Raw genomic sequence first — 16,727 nt, 5'->3', positions numbered from 1 at the left:
CCATGTTTCTCTCTCATCGATGTTTCTAACTCTCTATCCCTCTCCCTTCCTCTCTGTAAAAAATCAATAAAATATATTAAAAAAAAAAAAAGAACATAAAAGGAACCCATGTAGCCCTGGCCGGTGTGGCTCAGTCGGTTGGCTGTGGTCCCACGTACCGAAGGGTCAGTGGTTCAATCCCTGATCAGGCCACATGCCCCCGTTTCGGTCTTGATCCCCAGTAGGGGGCACGCAGGAGGCAGCTGATGGATGTTTCTCTCTCACATCGTTTTTCTCTCTCCCTCTCCCTTCCTCTCTCTCTAAAAATGAATAAAAAACCTTAAAAAAAAAAAGAACTCATCCATAACTGTCCCACCAAATGAAAACATTTTGGCCTCTGTCTTTCCAATCATTTTATCTATACACTAGAGGCCCGGTGCACAAATTCATGCATGGGTGGGGTCCCTCGGCCTGGCTGGTGATCGGGGCCATGAGGGCCGTGGGAGGTTGGCTGTGGGAGCGCACTGACCACCAGGGGCAGCTCCTGCATTGAGCATCTGCCCCCTGGTGGTCAGTGCACATCATAGTGACTGGTCAACCGGTCGACTGGTCGGTCCAGTTGTTCAGTTGCAACAGTCACTTAGGCTTTTATATATATAGATGTGCAGATAACATTTTGTGAAGCAGATGGGAACTGCGCTTCTGCACACAATAATCTTAAACAGCTTTCCAGGTTAGCATGTATTTTAGAATATCTTTACAGCACCTGGGCATGGAATTGTACATTTTGGCTGTTTTCCATGTTTTGCTATAATAGCCAAGGCTTAGGTCAGCATCCTTGCAGCTACATATACGTAAGCACTATGGTTCCCTTAAGACAGTGGTCGGCAAACTCATTAGTCAACAGAGCCCAATATCAACAGGACAACGATTGAAATTTCTTTTGAGAGCCGAAAACCAACTTCTGCACATGGGCCATGAAGTTTCGATCGCACTGTACGTGCGCACCCGCACGTGGTATTTTGTGGAAGAGCCACACTCAAGGGGCCAAAGAGCCGCATGTGGCTCGCGAGCTGCAGTTTGCCAACCACTGCCTTAAGATAAATACCTAAAATTGAATCATCAAAATGTTTTTTTTTTAAATCTTTCTTAAAATGTATTTTTATTGATTTCAGAGAGGGAGGGAGAAGGGAGAGAGAGAAACATCAGTGATGAGAGAGAATCATTGATCCGCTGCCTCCTGCACGCCCCCTACTGGGGATCGAACCCGCAACCCGGGCATGTGCCCCTGACCGGAATCGAACCCGGGACCCTTCAGTCCGCAGGCCGACGCTCTATCCACTGAGCCAAACCGGCCGGGGCTCCAAAGGCTTTTTCCTAGCACTGCCGGGTTAGTGGACTTAGCAATTCCCTTTCCCCGCAGCCGCACTGGGGACCCGCGTCCCTGAGTCCCCCTCAGCTCCGGGTCTTATCACTTTGTAACATCTCTGCCCCCTGGGAGGGCGGGAGGGCTGCCGGCTCTGACTGGCATTGTTACTGTCGCTGCTGTTCTTACCATTCGCAAGACTGAATGTGCGCTTCACGGCGCACTGGCCATTCGGGTTTGGTCTCCAGGGCTTTTGTCTAGTCTTCTCCTGAGGTACTTTTACATTTCACATGGGGGGGAGGGGGGAGTGCTCTTTCTGGGTTCAGAGGGGCCAGCCTCATTTCGGGGGGTTCTCTCTGGGCCCCAGGTCCCCGCCCCACCCCACGCAGAGACTGCCTCACACACATACTTGCTGCCCGGCTTGATCTCCTGGCCGTTCTTGTACCACTTGAGGGGAAGGTCGGGGTCGCTGATCTCCACCACCAGCTTGATCTTCTGGCCCCTGTCCACCTGGTAGGCCGGATCCAGCTTCTTCGTGAAGGCTGGAGGTGGAGGGACGCCGGGCGGGTGGAGCTCGGAGGTCCTCCCCGCCCTGGCCATCCCAGAGCTGCCAAGTCTCCCTCCCCAGACCATCAGCTCTCCAAGGTCAAAAAAAGGTCAAGGTCCAGAGCTCGGAGGTCCCTGAGAACAGGACTCTCTCTTGCTCTTCAGATCGGGGCCTCCAAAAGAGGGGTCCAGGCTCCCCACATCCGATGCCCACGATGCTGCGGTTCTTATGGACGGGGCCCCTCTCCCTCAGGCCAGCACTGACCTTCACTCTTCTTGACCTCGACCTTGGCCTTCTTGAGCCGCTTCAGCATGCCCCGGAGGTCGGTGATGCCGTACTGGAAGGCGATCTTCTCGTATTCGCTCTTCTTTGCCCCTTTCAGGAGCTCCCAGATCTCAGGCGGGATGCCCAGGTCATCGTCGTCCTTCTTCTTTTTCTTCTCCTGCTCCACCACCTCCCTGAGGGCGGGGAGAGCAGGCCAGGCCACCGCGGGGTCTCCCTCCGCCTCTCCGCCCACTCACTGCGTGCCCTGCCCGAACCCCTTTCCGTCTCTGGGCGCATTATCCTTTCTTCTCTCCCTCCTGGACCATCGCCCCAGCCTCCTCCCTGGCCTCCTGGCCTCCATCCTGTCTCTCCCCCTGCAGTCTGCCCCCCACCTGGCCTCAGAGGGACAGTTCTGGCCCCCACATCAGATGCCACCCCTTCCCTGTTCGGAACCGGGTGGCTCAGGGGAATGGCAGACGGACAGAAGGGCAGGCAGGGAGACGGCGGGTGGGTAAATGGACATGTGGGTAGACGGATGGGCAAAGGGCAGGTGGGTGGGTCGATGGATTAGTCCGCGGGTAAACAGGGAGCTGGTTGGATGGGCGGGTGAGATGGGTAGGTGGTGGGTGGGCAGATGGCGGGATCGGTGTTGGGTGGGGTGAACAAGTGGATGAGGAGGGGCCGGAGTGGATAGGAAAGTGGACGTGAGGGTGGAGGGTTAGAGGGTGGGTAGGGAGGTGAACTGGCGGGCAGACGGCTGGGTGGCTGCTGGGCGGGCGGGCAGTGGGAGGATGGAGGAGGCGGTGGAGGGGGGGGCGGGAGTCCATAGATGGCCTCGCCCACCCCCTCCTCCTCCCTGAGCCTCCGTCTTCTCCCTATGCCGGGGAGAGGGGGGGGCTCACCTCTTCTTCAGCAGGCCACTGAAATCCAGCTCGCCCGCGTCCTCGGACTTCCCTTCACCCCTGCGGCCGTGGAGAGTGGGTGTGAACTCCCCTGAGGTCCCCCCAGACTCACCTTGGGTCCCCACTCCTTGCAATCCCCGATCCTCCCTTCTCCCAAGGGGAACCCCGGGGTCCAGGGTCACTCACGAGCGCTTGAATTCTTCTAGAACCGGCCCGGAGGATTCCTGAGTCGCTGGAGAGAGGCAAAGGGGGAGAGAAGGTGAGCTGGTGGCACGTCCTGATCGAAGGCCAAGAGCAGCCCTCGGCGTGCCGCCCCCTCCGACCCGCCCCCCCCCCGCCGCCCCCTCCACCCCCTCTGGACCCTCGCCCCCCTCCAGGCCTCTGGTCCCACCTCGTGGACCAGCACCCCCTCTCTCTGAGGCCCACACACCCTCTGCTTCTGGACTCCTTTCCCTGGCTGCCACGCACCACCCTCTCGGCGGCCTATACCCCCTCACACCCGGGCCAGCACCCCCTTCTCCTCAGGCCTGGGCACCTCCTTCCCTGTGCCCTCCAGATTTAAGCACCCCCACTTCCTGGGCTATAGACCCCCGAGCCTGTGCACCCCCAGGGCTCCATGCACACGCCCCCAGGTCTGTGGAACCTCCCGCTAACCCGCACATCCTCCCCCTCCCCCACACGTCCTCCCGCTCCTGTCTCCGGCCCGGCCCGGCCCTGCAATGGGCTTCACCTGCCTCCCGAGCCTTCGCCAGCGCAGCCGACCACCCTGCACCCTTCCCCCTCACGCTCTGGGCATGCAGCCTGTCTCCCCAGTTTGGAACACCCTGGCCCCTGGGCCTGGTCCCCCACCCCAGACCCCAAACCCTCGGCCCCATCCCCGCCAGCGCACCCTCCACATCCACGTTGAAGCCACAGCTGTCGCAGAAGTCCTTGGCTTTGACCTCCAGGCGGTAATCGCCGCGGTCCCCCAGCACCACCTTCCCGATGTGCAGCTCCACGTCGTACACCTGGGGGCGAGGCCAGAGGGTGGGTGCCCGGGCCACCTCCCAGAGCCCACCCACAGCTCTCCCTCAAGCCCTCCCCACCCACCCACAGCTCTCCCTCAAGCCCTCCCCACCCACCCACAGCTCTCCCTCCAAGCCCTCCCCACCCACCCACAGCTCTCCCTCAAGCCCTCCCCACCCACCCACAGCTCTCCCTCCAAGCCCTCCCCACCCACCCACAGCTCTCCCTCAAGCCCTCCCCACCCACCCACAGCTCTCCCTCAAGCCCTCCCCACCCACCCACAGCTCTCCCTCAAGCCCTCCCCACCCACCCACAGCTCTCCCTCCAAGCCCTCCCCACCCACCCACAGCTCTCCCTCAAGCCCTCCCCACCCACCCACAGCTCTCCCTCCAAGCCCTCCCCACCCACCCACAGCTCTCCCTCAAGCCCTCCCCACCCACCCACAGCTCTCCCTCAAGCCCTCCCCACCCACCCACAGCTCTCCCTCCAAGCCCTCCCCAGAGCCCACCCACAGCTCTCCCTCAAGCCCTCCCCACCCACCCACAGCTCTCCCTCAAGCCCTCCCCACCCACCCACAGCTCTCCCTCCAAGCCCTCCCCACCCACCCACAGCTCTCCCTCAAGCCCTCCCCACCCACCCACAGCTCTCCCTCAAGCCCTCCCCACCCACCCACAGCTCTCCCTCCAAGCCCTCCCCAGAGCCCACCCACAGCTCTCCCTCAAGCCCTCCCCACCCCCCCCGCCGCCGTCCCCACCCCACCGCTGTCCCCCCCACCCCGCCGCCGTCCCCCCCACCCACCACTGTCTCCCCCACCCCCCCACCCTCTCCCCCTAGGCCTGACAATCTTGACCCTGGGCCCATGCCCTGACCCCCTGACACTTTTGGGGGAATGCACACACGGTGCCCAAGTGCCTGAAACCCAACGGTCTCCCCTCCTGCCCGACACCACCTCTACCAAGCAGCCCCGACACCTCCATCCCCGGGACCCCGGCCATGGTCACACCCAGGTGTTCACAGGCCTTCGGAGTAGCAGGGCCTGCACGGCTCCCGCCCAGGCCCCACCGTGTCCCCGGCCCCACCATGTCCCCGGCCCCACCGTGTCCCCGGCCCCACCGTGTCCCCTGACCCACCCCACCGTGTCCCTGGCCCCACCGTGTCCCCGGCCCCACCGTGTCCCCTGACCCGCCCCACCGTGTCCCTGATCCACCGTGTCCCCTGACCCGCCCCACCGTGTCCCTGATCCACCGTGTCCCCGGCCCCACCGTGTCCCCGGCCCCACCGTGTCCCTGATCCACCATGTCCCCGGCCCCACCGTGTCCCCGGCCCCACCGTGTCCCTGATCCACCATGTCCCCGGCCCCACCGTGTCCCCGGCCCCGCCGTGTCCCCGGCGCTCACGTTGTTGGCGGCGTCGTGGGTCTCCTTGAAGGAGAAGCGGGCCCCGCTCTTGATGTCCAGCTCCAGCCACTTCCCCTTGAACCACTTGATGGTCGGTTTGCCTGGGAGCTCCTTCCCGTTCACCTTGGCCACGATCACCACGTCCTTTCCTGGGGGGCGGGGGCGTGTGAAGGATGAGAGGGAGTGGTCAGGCAGGAGCCCCAGACTCCATAGAGAGGACTCTTCTCTCAGACCCTGGGGTCCGGGCCCCCGGCCCCTCCTCCCTCAGACCCTGGGGTCCAGGCCCCCAGCCCCTCCTCCCTCAGACCCAGGGGTCCAGGCCCCCAGCCCCTCCTCCCTCAGACCCTGGGGTCCAGGCTCCAGTCCCTCCTCCCTCAGACCCTGGGGTCCGGGCCCCCAGCCCCTCCTCCCTCAGACCCAGGGGCCCAGGCCCCCAGCCCCCTCCTCCCTCAGACCCAGGAGTCCGGGCCCCCAGCCCCTCCTCCCTCAGACCCAGGGGTCCAGGCCCCCAGCCCTCCTCCCTCAGACCCAGGGGTCCAGGCTCCAGTCCCTCCTCCCTCAGACCCTGGGGTCCGGGCCCCCAGCCCCTCCGCCCCCAGGCCCCCTCACCATTCTCCACAGACACAGACTCTGGCTTCTTCAGGAAAACACCAGTGGGCTCCTCGGCAGTGGGGGACTGCTCCTCAGATGGGGCTTCTGGTGGGAGACAGGGCTGGGTCTGAGGCAGCTGGGAGGGGGAGCAGGCCACTTTGGGGACGGGGCTTAGGGAGGGACCCTCTGCTCAGAAGCCAAAGGCCATGGTATGACGTGGCCTTGTCTGACCTGGGAAAGACCGCGTGACCCCAGGCAGCTGCGTGACCTTGGCCAGGCTGGCCTAGCCCCTTGGGCCTCAGTTTCCCCATCTGTGAACGGGAGGGTGGACTGCATGGTCCTGAGTGGGACTTTGCAATGGGAGAGGCACCAAGATGGAGGGGGCGCTCCGAGCGGGCAGGACTCAGTGACGAATCAGCCAGGTGTTGGGGGGCAGAAGGTGCTTGAAGGCCAGGCTGGGGGGCCGGGCTCTGTCCCAGGGGCACTGGGGAGCCATGGATGGCTGGGGAGGGGCGGGTCAGCTCTGGGGGCACCGTGGGGAGGACGGGGAGAGTGCAGAAGGGCCAGGGGAGCCTGGGGGATGAGTCCAAGCTCGGCTGAGCCCACGGGACACCATCTCACCTTTGGGGGACTCTGGGGGGGCCTCCTCTGGGGGGGCTTCCTTGGGAGCGGTTTCTTCGGGAGCAGGTTTGGCCTCATCTTTGCCTTTTGGGGCCGTTTTGGCCGCTGTGAGGTAAGTGTTCCCAAGTGAGCACAAACTCAGCGCCCTCCTCCCTCATACCCAGGGGTCCAGGCCCCCAGCCCTCCTCCCTCAGACCCAGGAGTCCAGGCCCCCAGCCCCTCCTCCCTCAGACCCAGGAGTCCAGGCCCCCAGCCTCTCCCACAGCCTCCTCCTCCCTCAGACCCAGGAGTCCAAGCCCCCGGCCCCTCCTCCCTCAGACCCAGGAGTCCAGGCCCCCAGCCTCTCCCACAGCCTCCTCCTCCCTCAGACCCAGGAGTCCAAGCCCCCGGCCCCTCCTCCCTCAGACCCAGGAGTCCAGGCCCCCAGCCCCTCCTCCCTCAGACCCAGGGGTCCAGGCCCCCAGCCCCTCCTCCCTCAGACCCAGGAGTCCAGGCCCCCAGCCCCTCCTCCCTCAGACCCAGGAGTCCAGGCCCCCAGCCCCTCCTCCCTCAGACCCAGGGGTCCAGGTCCCCGGCCCCTCCTCCCTCAGACCCAGGGGTCCAGGCCCCCGGCCCCTCCTCCCTCAGACCCAGGGGTCCAGCCCAGCCCCTCCTCCCTCAGACCCAGGGATCCAGGCCCCCAGTCCCTCCTCCCTCAGACCCAGGGGTCCAGCCCAGCCCCTCCTCCCTCAGACCCAGGGGTCCAGCCCAGCCCCTCCTCCCTCAGACCCAGGGGTCCAGCCCAGCCCCTCCTCCCTCAGACCCAGGGGTCCAGCCCAGCCCTGTTCCGGACAAATTAACTTTCCCTCTCCTCCTGAGTGTGTGGGATCAGGTTCCCGCGTCCTGGCCGGCTGTGCCCCATGCTCCAGGCCACAGGCCCTGACCTTTTGGGTCCTGAGGGTAAAATTAGCTCTTCCGCCCGGGCTGGAAATTGGACACCTGGTGCTGACCACAGCACCTCTGCGGCCGGCCGGCTTGTGGCTCCTGGCTCCAGGGGGGCCCGGGGGCAGTGAGGGGCTGGACCCCCTCCCCACTGCCTGGCTGGCCTGGTGCCAGTGGCCTGGACACCCGGGAGGTTCATTTCCCCACCGAGAGGAAGCCCCACCCCCATATCAAGGAGTGCCCCCCCATCTGCACATAAGGCTCGGAGCCCTTACAGGCAGGCAGGCCCCTGATTCTGTCCGGAAGGAGCGCCCTCGCCCTCAGAACTCTCCTCACCCCGCGGACAGGAATCCCTAACTCTGCCCGCGAGGACGGCGCCCCACAGAGAAGGGCCCGGGCCTCATGCAGAGGCCCGATCCGCACCCAGAGGACCCGTCCCCAAAGGCAGATGACCCCAGTCGCCACGCAGACACCCCGGGGTTCACACACACAGACTCCCAGGCCCCCCGGAAAGAGGACTCGAGTCCCCGTCAGAGGCAGTCCTTCCGCACCGACAGGGGCCTCCCAGGCCCTACAAAGGGACCCCTCACCCTCGCCCCACAGGGAACGGACCGTCCGCCCAGCACACAGGGTGGGACGCCCTCTCCCCACAGAGGAGGCGCCCCATTCTCCCAGCATCACAGGAGGAGGAGCCCCGTCCCCCTTCAGAGAGGACACCCCTCCGCAGAGAGGAAGTGCCCAGAGCCACCTGGTTTAGCCTCGGGCATGGCTGCGACCTCCTCCGCTCCTCTGGCCACAGCTGTCCGTCTGGGCCCTAGGGAGGCCAGGTGGGCCTCGGGGGGAGCCCTTTAAGGAGTGAGCTGACTCCCAGGAGTCTCCGGGAGGCATCCCCGGGCCTCCCCACCCTCCCATAGTCCGCCCTGGGAGCCAACAGGCACAGCCCAACAAGGGGAGAGGCTGAACGCCAGGTCCCCGGAAGGCTTGGGACGCCTGGGTCTGAGGGAGGAGGGGCTGGGGGCCTGGACTCCTGGGTCTGAGGGAGGAGGGGCTGGGGGCCTGGACTCCTGGGTCTGAGGGAGGAGGGGCTGGGGGCCTGGACTCCTGGGTCTGAGGGAGGAGGGGCTGGGGGCCTGGACTCCTGGGTCTGAGGGAGGAGGGGCTGGGGGCCTGGACTCCTGGGTCTGAGGGAGGAGGGGCTGGGGGCCTGGACTCCTGGGTCTGAGGGAGGAGGGGCTGGGGGCCTGGACCCCTGGGTCTGAGGGAGGAGGGGATGGGGGTATGGACTCCTGGGTCTGAGGGAGGAGGGGCTGGGGGCCTGGACTCCTGGGTCTGAGGGAGGAGGGGCTGGGGGCCTGGACTCCTGGGTCTGAGGGAGGAGGGGCTGGGGGCCTGTACTCCTGGGTCTGAGGGAGGAGGGGATGGGGGTATGGACTCCTGGGTCTGAGGGAGGAGGGGCTGGGGGCCTGGACCCCTGGGTCTGAGGGAGGAGGGGCTGGGGGCCTGGACTCCTGGGTCTGAGAGAGGAGGGGCTGGATCTGGACCCCTGGGTCTGAGGGAGGAGGGGCTGGGGGCCTGGACTCCTGGGTCTGAGGGAGGAGGGGCTGGGGGCCTGGACTCCTGGGTCTGAGGGAGGAGGGGCTGGGGGCCAGGACTCCTGGGTCTGAGGGAGGAGGGGCTGGGGCATGGACTCCTGGGTCTGGGGGCAGAAGGGACCTGGGGCCAGACCTTGGGTGCTGGGGGAAAGGAGAAGGATAAGGGCCTGAGCTCCTGGGTCCTAGGAAGAGGGAGAGAGGGGCTGGGGACTAAAGTGGGTGAATGGCAAGGGGGCGGGGTGGGGGCGGGGGGAGAAGACCGGGTCTAGAGAGCCATTCTTAGTATCTGCAAGTAAGGAGTTTTCGGGAAACCAGAGCCGGGGCTGGGGGAGGGGGGCCGGTTTCCCTGCGCAGGCGGGAGGGCGTCTCCGTGCTGGCAACGAGGGCCCTGGGGCTCGGGGACTCCGGAGCCCGCCCCCAGACGTGGGCACACCCAGGCCTGGGGCCCGGGCCCCCTGGGACCCCGGACTGGCCGTCACCCTCCTGGGACCGCGCCCGGCCTGTCCCCACGACGGTTCCCGGAGCGGGCGCGGCGGGCACCGGACGCGGGTGCCGCCAGCGGGGGCGGGCGGGGAGGACGGGAAGGCCCTGGAGGGGTGCCCGGGCGCTGGCGCCCTTCCCGGCAGGGAGACCTGTGGCTGCCTGAAGGAGGGGGTGGGGGACGCTCGGTGGGGGAGGGGATTGGGGGAGAAGAGGGTCTTGGGGACCCAGGTGTTGAGAGGACATGGTGGTTGGGAGGGAGGGGAAGGATGGAGGACTTGGGGTTAAGGAGGAGGATGGGGCTGGGGGGGGGGGGGTCGCAGGGCAGGGGACCCGGAGTGAGGAAGACAAGTCCCTCCCTGTGTTCTTCCGGCCCATCTCCCCCTCCCCCTTTCCAAAACCCCCTATGAGCCGGAAATGTCCCGCCTCCTAGGAGGGCCAAGCCAATCCGGAGGCGGCCTTCGTGTGGCGTCACGGGTTACCAGGCAGACTACCACACAGCTCCCCAGCCGGCGAGGGGGCAGCGCCGCGGGAGCCAGGAGGGCGGCGCTGCCACCTGGGGCCTGGGCCCTGCCCCGCCAGCCCGAGGCAGGACAGAAACCCAAGGAAGGACAGAGACCAGAAAGGGGCGGAGGGGTGGAGCCAGAGACCCAGAGAGAGAGCGCGGGCAAAGAAAGGGACGGGAGAGGACAGAAGGGCAGCAGGGCGGGGGCGGGAAGAATCCCCTTGGTCAGGAAGAGAGGAGACAAAAATTGGACGGAACCACCAGTGTCTGTAGCTCAAGCCCCTTACCCTGGCCTTCAAGGCTCAGCCTGGTCTGGCTCTTCCATCTCCTCTCTTACCCCCTCCCTGTCCCGGCGTCCCCGAGGGCCAGCAGGCCCAGTGTGCCAGCCTTGCCTTCCCCGACAAAGGGTCCCAGGAGGCCTGTCTACTTTGATTTGTTTTGTTTATTTTAGTTTATTCCACACTTGGGGTGATGATGGTTTCTGCAGAAGGTACCTCATTTGCAATGGAGGCCCCAGGGAGGAGGACATCTTGCCACCCCCCCACACGCTGGCCCCTCCCCAAGGCAGGGGGGGGGGGCGTTCTGCTCTTGCTGCTGCCAGCACCGGGCGCGCCTGCCAGGCCCTCCTCTCTCTGGGGCCCTGATGCGCCCTCCTCGGCATCCTCCGGCCATCCCTGGGGGGTGCGGTGGATTTCAGGAGATGCATCAACGGCCTGTGAGGGACTTTCACCATCTTCCTCCTCTTCCTCTCCCCTTTCACAGAAGGGACAACTGAGGCCCAGAAGCAGCAAGTCTTTGACTCGAGGTCCCCCAGCCACTGAGGCTCGAGGACTGGGCTCCGGGCCCAGCCACAGCCCCTGGCCTCGGGTTTCCAAGCCGAGCACCCACGCCCATCCAGGCTTCACCCCAGCTGGGTTCCCTCCAGGGGTCAAACTGCAGATGGCTGGGGGTCAAGGCAACTGAGAGAAGCCACCAGGGTATGACAGCCAAGGGGGTTGGGGTCCAGGACAGGTGGAGAACAGGGGCCCACGGGGAGCACCCCCTTGCTCCAGCCTCCACACCGCAAAGCCGGTCGCTGGATTGTGCAGAGTCTTAACTGGAGGATTTCACAAAATCTCCCTCCTTTGAAATGTCAGTTAAATTGGATGCCCCCTCCAAAAACAAAAGCAAAAACAAACGAACAAAACTGACCGTGAACTAAAGAAAACCCCACAGGGGGAAGGGGGCGGGGGAGGGGGACCTGACTTGCCCCGTGGGTGAGGGGTAAGGAGTGGGGAGGGGGGTCATCAGTTTGCGACCTCTGGTTAGAAATGATGGGGGTGGGGGCTGCCAAGATCACCCAGAAATCAGCTCAGTGGCCACAATGATCCGCAGAATGGGACCACAGAGGACACCCCAGGAGAGGGAGGGTTCCCATGACAACTCAGCTGCTAGTGGGGTCCCCATAGGGGGATATCAGGTGGAAATCCCAGGGAGGGGCACAGAGGTGGTTGGAGAATCCCAGGCAGACAAGGGGACACCAGACGTGGCCTGGACAGGACGAGGTTCAATGAGGTGCCCCCCCACCCCCAAACCTGACAAGTGTTTTCAGACATGACGGAAGGATCCCTGAGCCTCCCTAGCTGTGACTGGAGAATTCCAGACACAAAAAAGTGGTGGCAGGACGGTTCCAGAGAACTAGGGGATCCCAAAGATGACCGAGGGATTTGGGGGGACAGAGAGGACAAGAGTCGCAGCTGGGCACAGGGATCTGAGCTATGGTAAAGGGGTTCCAGGGGCCTCCGTCATAACTAGGAGATCTCAGATCTGACCGGAGGGACTCACAGGAGCAGAGCCCCCCCCCCCCCCGCCCCAGACCTTGGATGGGGCCTAGGCCTGCTGGCAGCGCCCCCTCCTGGTGTGAAGATCTGTGGGCTCACCCGCCCCCAGATGGGATTGTGGAATCACAGACACACAGAGGCCCCCCCAGCCTGGCTGGGGGGTCCCAGGGAAGCCCGCGGGGTTCCGGAAGCACTGGCCCGCTCCACTCCACACAGACACACAGTCCTGCGACCCAAGCCATTGAAGATCCTGGGGACCCTGGACATGACGCGGGAATCCCAGAGGGGCCCTGGGCAGGGCTTCGGGATTATGGCAGCCCCCCCACCCCCACACTGTGGGGGATCCACGGGTCCTCGGACCTTAGGGTGAGGGGACACCAACGTGACACCGGCCTGGAGCCCCGGAGAGCCCCCGAGAGCGCCCCGGGCTCAGGCGCGGCGGGCGGCCGGCAGCAGCGCAATGTCAAACTGGTAGGTGAGCTTGCGCTTGACCTTGCGGATCTCGCCCGTCTTGGCGTAGTTGCGCAGGGCGCGGGCCAGCTTCTGGTAGGTCATGCGCTTGCGGTTGCCCTTCTGCTGGCCCCAGCGGCGCGCCAGCAGCTCCTTGTGCTTGGACGAGAACTGGAAGACGCCGGCGCCCGGCTCCACCCACCACACGCACTCGCGCATGTCGCCGCGGGTCAGCAGCCCCAGCAGGAACTGGTAGAGGCGCAGCTTCTTGCGGGCCCCTGCGGAGGCGGGGCGTCAGGGAGGTGCCCGGCGGCCCGCCCCGGCCCCCCCAGCCTCAGTCTCCCCAGGGAGAGAATTGGGGAGAGGCAGGCGGCTGAGAGATACACCTGCCCGGCTCTGTCTGCGCCCCCCCGCCCCATCCCTGAAGCTGTCCCCCAGAACCCACGGCCCCTCCCTGCTCTTTCACAGGATCTGCTCCTCGCCTGTGCTCCGCCCCGCGGCCAGCGCCTAGGAATACGTATTGCCGAGCACAGGGAGGAGAGAAGCTGTGAAATGGGCTGACAGTGCGCCTCAAAGGCTCAGCACACAGCCCTGGCCGGCTTGGCTCAGTGGATAGAGCGTCGGCCTGCGGACTGAAGGGTCGCAGGTTTGATTCCGCTCAGGGCACATGCCTGGGTTGTGGGCTTGAGCCCCACTGGGGGGTGCGCAGGAGGCAGCTGATCAATGATTCTCTCTCATCATTGATGTTTCTATCTATCTCTCCCTTCCTCTAAAAAAAAAAAAAAAAAGGCTCACCACACAGCTGACTGGTGGTGGAGAGAGACCTGGGGTGGGTTCGAGTCGGCCTGGCTAGTCTCCAGCTCCGGGTCTCCCAGCCTCGCAGCCCAGAGGGACTGGGATCCTGGGAGAGGCCAGGGGCCTGACTGCCGGGCTCCTACAAGCAGCAAGGCCCCTCCCTGCCCCCCCCCAGAGCAGGGGCAGGGGGTCACAGCAGGGCACCGAGTACGAGAACCCCACCTCTGCCATTTCCAAGCTGTGTGACCCTGGGGTGATGACTTAACATCTCTGAGCGGGCCTCTCCTCAGCTGTAAATGAGGCTTACGTGTGTGTGTGTGTGTGTGTGTGTGTGTGTGTGTGTGTGTTTTACTTTTACAAACTCCGTGCCAGGTGCTTTACAATTATGAGCTCATTTCATCTTCACCACATGGGATGGGGTGACGGTGACATTTTACAGATGGGAGACTGGGGCCCAGACAGAGAAAGTGGCTAAGGACCAACCCCAACTTCCCGGAGGCTGTGCATAATGGCCGTCGGGCACGTGGGCGGAAGCAGGGCTGACGGGCTGGGACTGAGACTGGGATGGTTTCTGTTGTGCTGATGATGGTGGTGAAGACTTACTCAGCGCTCGGTCTGTGCCAAGCGCCGTTACCTCACAATATCCTCCCACTGAACCCTCCCAAACACCAGTGACGGCCACTAGGACCGTCACCCCTGTACAGACAGGAGGGCAGGGCACAGAGGCCCTGCCCCAGTCACAGCCTGGGCTGCCCTCAGAGCTGGGGTGCATAGTACACGCTTGGGAAGAAGCCACGGTCCTTCAGCCCCCTCCTCCCGCCTCCTGTGGGGGTCCCCCACCTGACCCGATCCCACTTACCTGCCTCGGATGCCCTCCCCTCGGAGCCAGCCACGAGGGCCTCATCCGACTCGCTGTCCGAGACCTCCAGGGCGGGGTTGTCCAGCAAGAGGTCCTCCTCTTCCGACAGCACGGGGCTGGGGTACGGGGCGTACGCCGGGGGGCCCAGGGTCTGCAGAAGGTCAGGGTCACCTGCCGTCCGGGCAGGGGGGTCCCCTGCTCTCCCTCCCTTGGCTTCCTCCTCCTGGGCCCTCCCCACTCCGTTTACAGCCTGGCCTCGGCTCAGACCACCATGGCGTGGCCAGGGGACTCCCGGCCACTTCCATGAAAGCCCGCCCCACACGGTGACAGCCACCTGTGCTGCCCCCGGCTCCTGCCTGTGTCTCTGGCACTGGTTTTGCAATAATGACAGCGCTCAGCCTCAGAGGGCTGTTGTGGGGAGGGAGGGAAGGAGGGAGGGAGGGAGGGGTTCAGTCACATGATGGGGGTGTCAGTGACCCCCCTGCCCCTCACCTGGCAGGCGAAGTCCTCCGTGGGGTACGCTGGGAAGCCAGGCCCCGGGGCCTCCAGGCTGGCGGCTGGGTTGAGGCTGCCCACGGGGCTGTAGGTCGAGGAGGGCCCATAGCAGAGCTGGGCGTCCTGGGGGTGGCTGAAGGTGGCCGTGGCTGGGTCGAAGGCTTCATAGGAGGTGGGGGGCACAGCCGGGACCTCCGTCCAGCCCCACAGGGAGTCTGGGGGAAGGGCCCTGAGTCAGATGCCAGGGGCTGTGGCCTTGGCCCCCTCCCCCTGGAAGCGCCAGCACAGAGGGGCCATTGTGGGCCATGCAAATGGCTGACCCCGGGGTTTGCATGGGCGAGTAGCCAGGGAGGAAGGGGAGGAGGCTGAGGGCCCGGGCTGCCCGTGCCCCGCTGAGCCATGGGACCACCCCCGCTGGGCCTCAGCTCCCCACCTGTGAAATGGGCCCAAGGGGCAGGTGGGAGGGGTCTGGGCCGGGGTCACTCACCAGGAGCCCCCTCTGAGTCGGGGTAGCCGGGGTGCTTGCAGCTGTCCAAGTCGTAGAAGATGCCATCTGGGTACTGCTGGGGGGAGGGGAGGGGGAGGGGTCAGCGGGCTGTGAGGAGCCCCCACCCCCACCCAGGACCAGCAGGGAGACGTCCACGGGGGCAGGGGAGAGGTGGGGAGAGGCAGGAGAGGCCCAGACAGAGAAGGCTGCTAACGATCAATCCCACAGACACAGGGACTCAAAGAGAGAGATGCACAGAGACAGAAAGAGACAGACAGACAGAGACCTGGCGCCAGAGAGAGACGCACAGAGAGACAGAGAGAGGAGACAGACACAACACGACAGCGGCCCGCGAAGACCCGCAGAGAGACACGCAGAGAAAGAGAGAGCAGCCCGCTCCTGCTGAGACGTCACCACCAGGAGCCCCGTGCCTCCCGGGGCTCAGTCATCGGCACAAGACTCCCCGGCCTCGCCTGCCCGGGCGGCGGGGTGAAGGGTGCGAGGGTGGAAGTTCTCTTTCGGTGTCCGTACTGCCTTTATCCACCTCCGCGTCATCGCGTCCGTTCATCTCAAGAATCGTCTGGCTTTAGCAATTAAAGACCCAAGCGGGAGCTATACCATCCCCATGCCAGCAATCGCGCGCCCAGATTTACCCGGGAAAACGCCTGTCCACAAAACAGCCTTGCCCAAGAATACCCAGAGCAGCCTCGTTCAGAGCGCCAGAGGGGACGCAGCCCCCGCGGCCACGGGCGGGGGAGTGGACACGGGCACTGTGGGGCGGGCAGGGGGACGGAGTACTATACAGCAAGGAAAAAGAGCAGGCGCCGGACACGCACTTGAGGTTGGGCAAAGGAAGCCAGACCCCACAGGGGACACTCTGTGATTCACTCAATGGAAAGTTCAAAACCAGGCAGAACGCATTCGTGGTGGAAAAGTCGGAGGGGGGATGGACGGCGAAGGGCGCGGGGTATTCCCGGGTGACGGAGCGCCGCGGCTCGGCTGGTTAGTGGTTGCGCAGGTGTGCGCCCGGGTCAGCCCTCACTGCGCTGTACACAAGATGTGTCATTTGACTGACATAAGTTATGCCTCAATTTTTTAGAAAAAGCAAAACTCGTCATGCGGGGGAGGGAGGGGCCCCGGAGGGGGTGTCTGTCAGGGCGGATGAGTAAGGCTTTATTTCTCGGACTAGACTGTGGGTTTTAGGTCGAGTATCGTGTGTCTGATCTATTACAGACTACATTTTTGAAAATATAAAGCAAGGAAGAGAAGGGAAGAGGAAGGAATGGATTTGCTGACTGTGGGCTGGACAGAGAACGAGATAGAAAGGCAGATACAAAGACCCTCCCCCCCACCCCCCACCCCGGCCCACGCCAAGGCAGCGGGCCCAGAGCCCGAGAGGAGAGACACGGAGAGACATCCGTGATGAGTGGCTGGAGGGTGGTGGCGGGAGACACTGAGAGAGTAGAAAAGACAGAGTGACAGGAAGGAGCAGAGAGGGAAACTGAGGCTGGGAGGTCATAGTAGGCCATGTGGGTCCCACCCTCCCCCCGCCTCCTGCCCTGGCCCCCAGGGCCTCAACTCACCAGACAGCTGAAGTGTGGCCCGTCGAGCCTGGAGGGGGAGAGACACAGGGGCATGTCAGGGGTGTCTG

The 16,727-nt window shown here is 64.5% G+C and overlaps 2 protein-coding genes across 4 annotated transcripts in view; both read right to left on the bottom strand.

Annotated features, from left to right (window-relative positions):
* MYBPC2 (myosin binding protein C2) overlaps nt 1-8,570 on the bottom strand; it is a 28,146-nt gene extending 19,576 nt beyond the window's left edge. The window contains exons 1-9 of the mRNA XM_079800515.1: nt 8,342-8,570; nt 6,673-6,777; nt 6,070-6,156; nt 5,461-5,609; nt 3,948-4,065; nt 3,245-3,290; nt 3,059-3,118; nt 2,157-2,350; nt 1,755-1,887 (exon numbers count right to left, since the gene is read on the bottom strand). Coding sequence (XP_079656641.1) covers nt 1,755-1,887; nt 2,157-2,350; nt 3,059-3,118; nt 3,245-3,290; nt 3,948-4,065; nt 5,461-5,609; nt 6,070-6,156; nt 6,673-6,777; nt 8,342-8,360 — 911 coding nt within the window. The 5' untranslated portion in view covers nt 8,361-8,570. The remainder of the gene's footprint in view (nt 1-1,754; nt 1,888-2,156; nt 2,351-3,058; nt 3,119-3,244; nt 3,291-3,947; nt 4,066-5,460; nt 5,610-6,069; nt 6,157-6,672; nt 6,778-8,341) is intronic.
* Nucleotides 8,571-12,419: 3,849 nt separating this feature from the next.
* Nucleotides 12,420-16,713, bottom strand: SPIB (Spi-B transcription factor; the record flags this gene model as incomplete). 3 transcript variants are annotated; one of them, XM_079799365.1, is made up of 5 exons in its annotated part: nt 12,420-12,718; nt 14,095-14,245; nt 14,587-14,804; nt 15,077-15,152; nt 16,660-16,713. In XM_079799365.1, the coding sequence occupies 5 exons, from the start codon at nt 16,711-16,713 to the stop codon at nt 12,420-12,422; spliced, it is 798 nt and encodes a 265-aa protein (XP_079655491.1). The 3 variants fall into 3 exon arrangements, with proteins under 3 accessions (XP_079655491.1, XP_079655492.1, XP_079655493.1); XM_079799366.1 differs by having other exon boundaries at nt 15,077-15,149; XM_079799367.1 differs by lacking the exons at nt 14,587-14,804; nt 16,660-16,713 and having other exon boundaries at nt 15,077-15,358.
* Between the last annotated feature and the right edge of the window lie 14 nt (nt 16,714-16,727).

The sequence above is a fragment of the Cnephaeus nilssonii genome, assembly GCF_951640355.1.
Source record: "Cnephaeus nilssonii genome assembly, chromosome: 20".
Taxonomy (NCBI): domain Eukaryota; kingdom Metazoa; phylum Chordata; class Mammalia; order Chiroptera; family Vespertilionidae; genus Cnephaeus; species Cnephaeus nilssonii.
The sequence above is the reverse complement of the archived record's forward strand: the minus strand, read 5'-3'. Positions and strand labels throughout refer to the sequence as shown.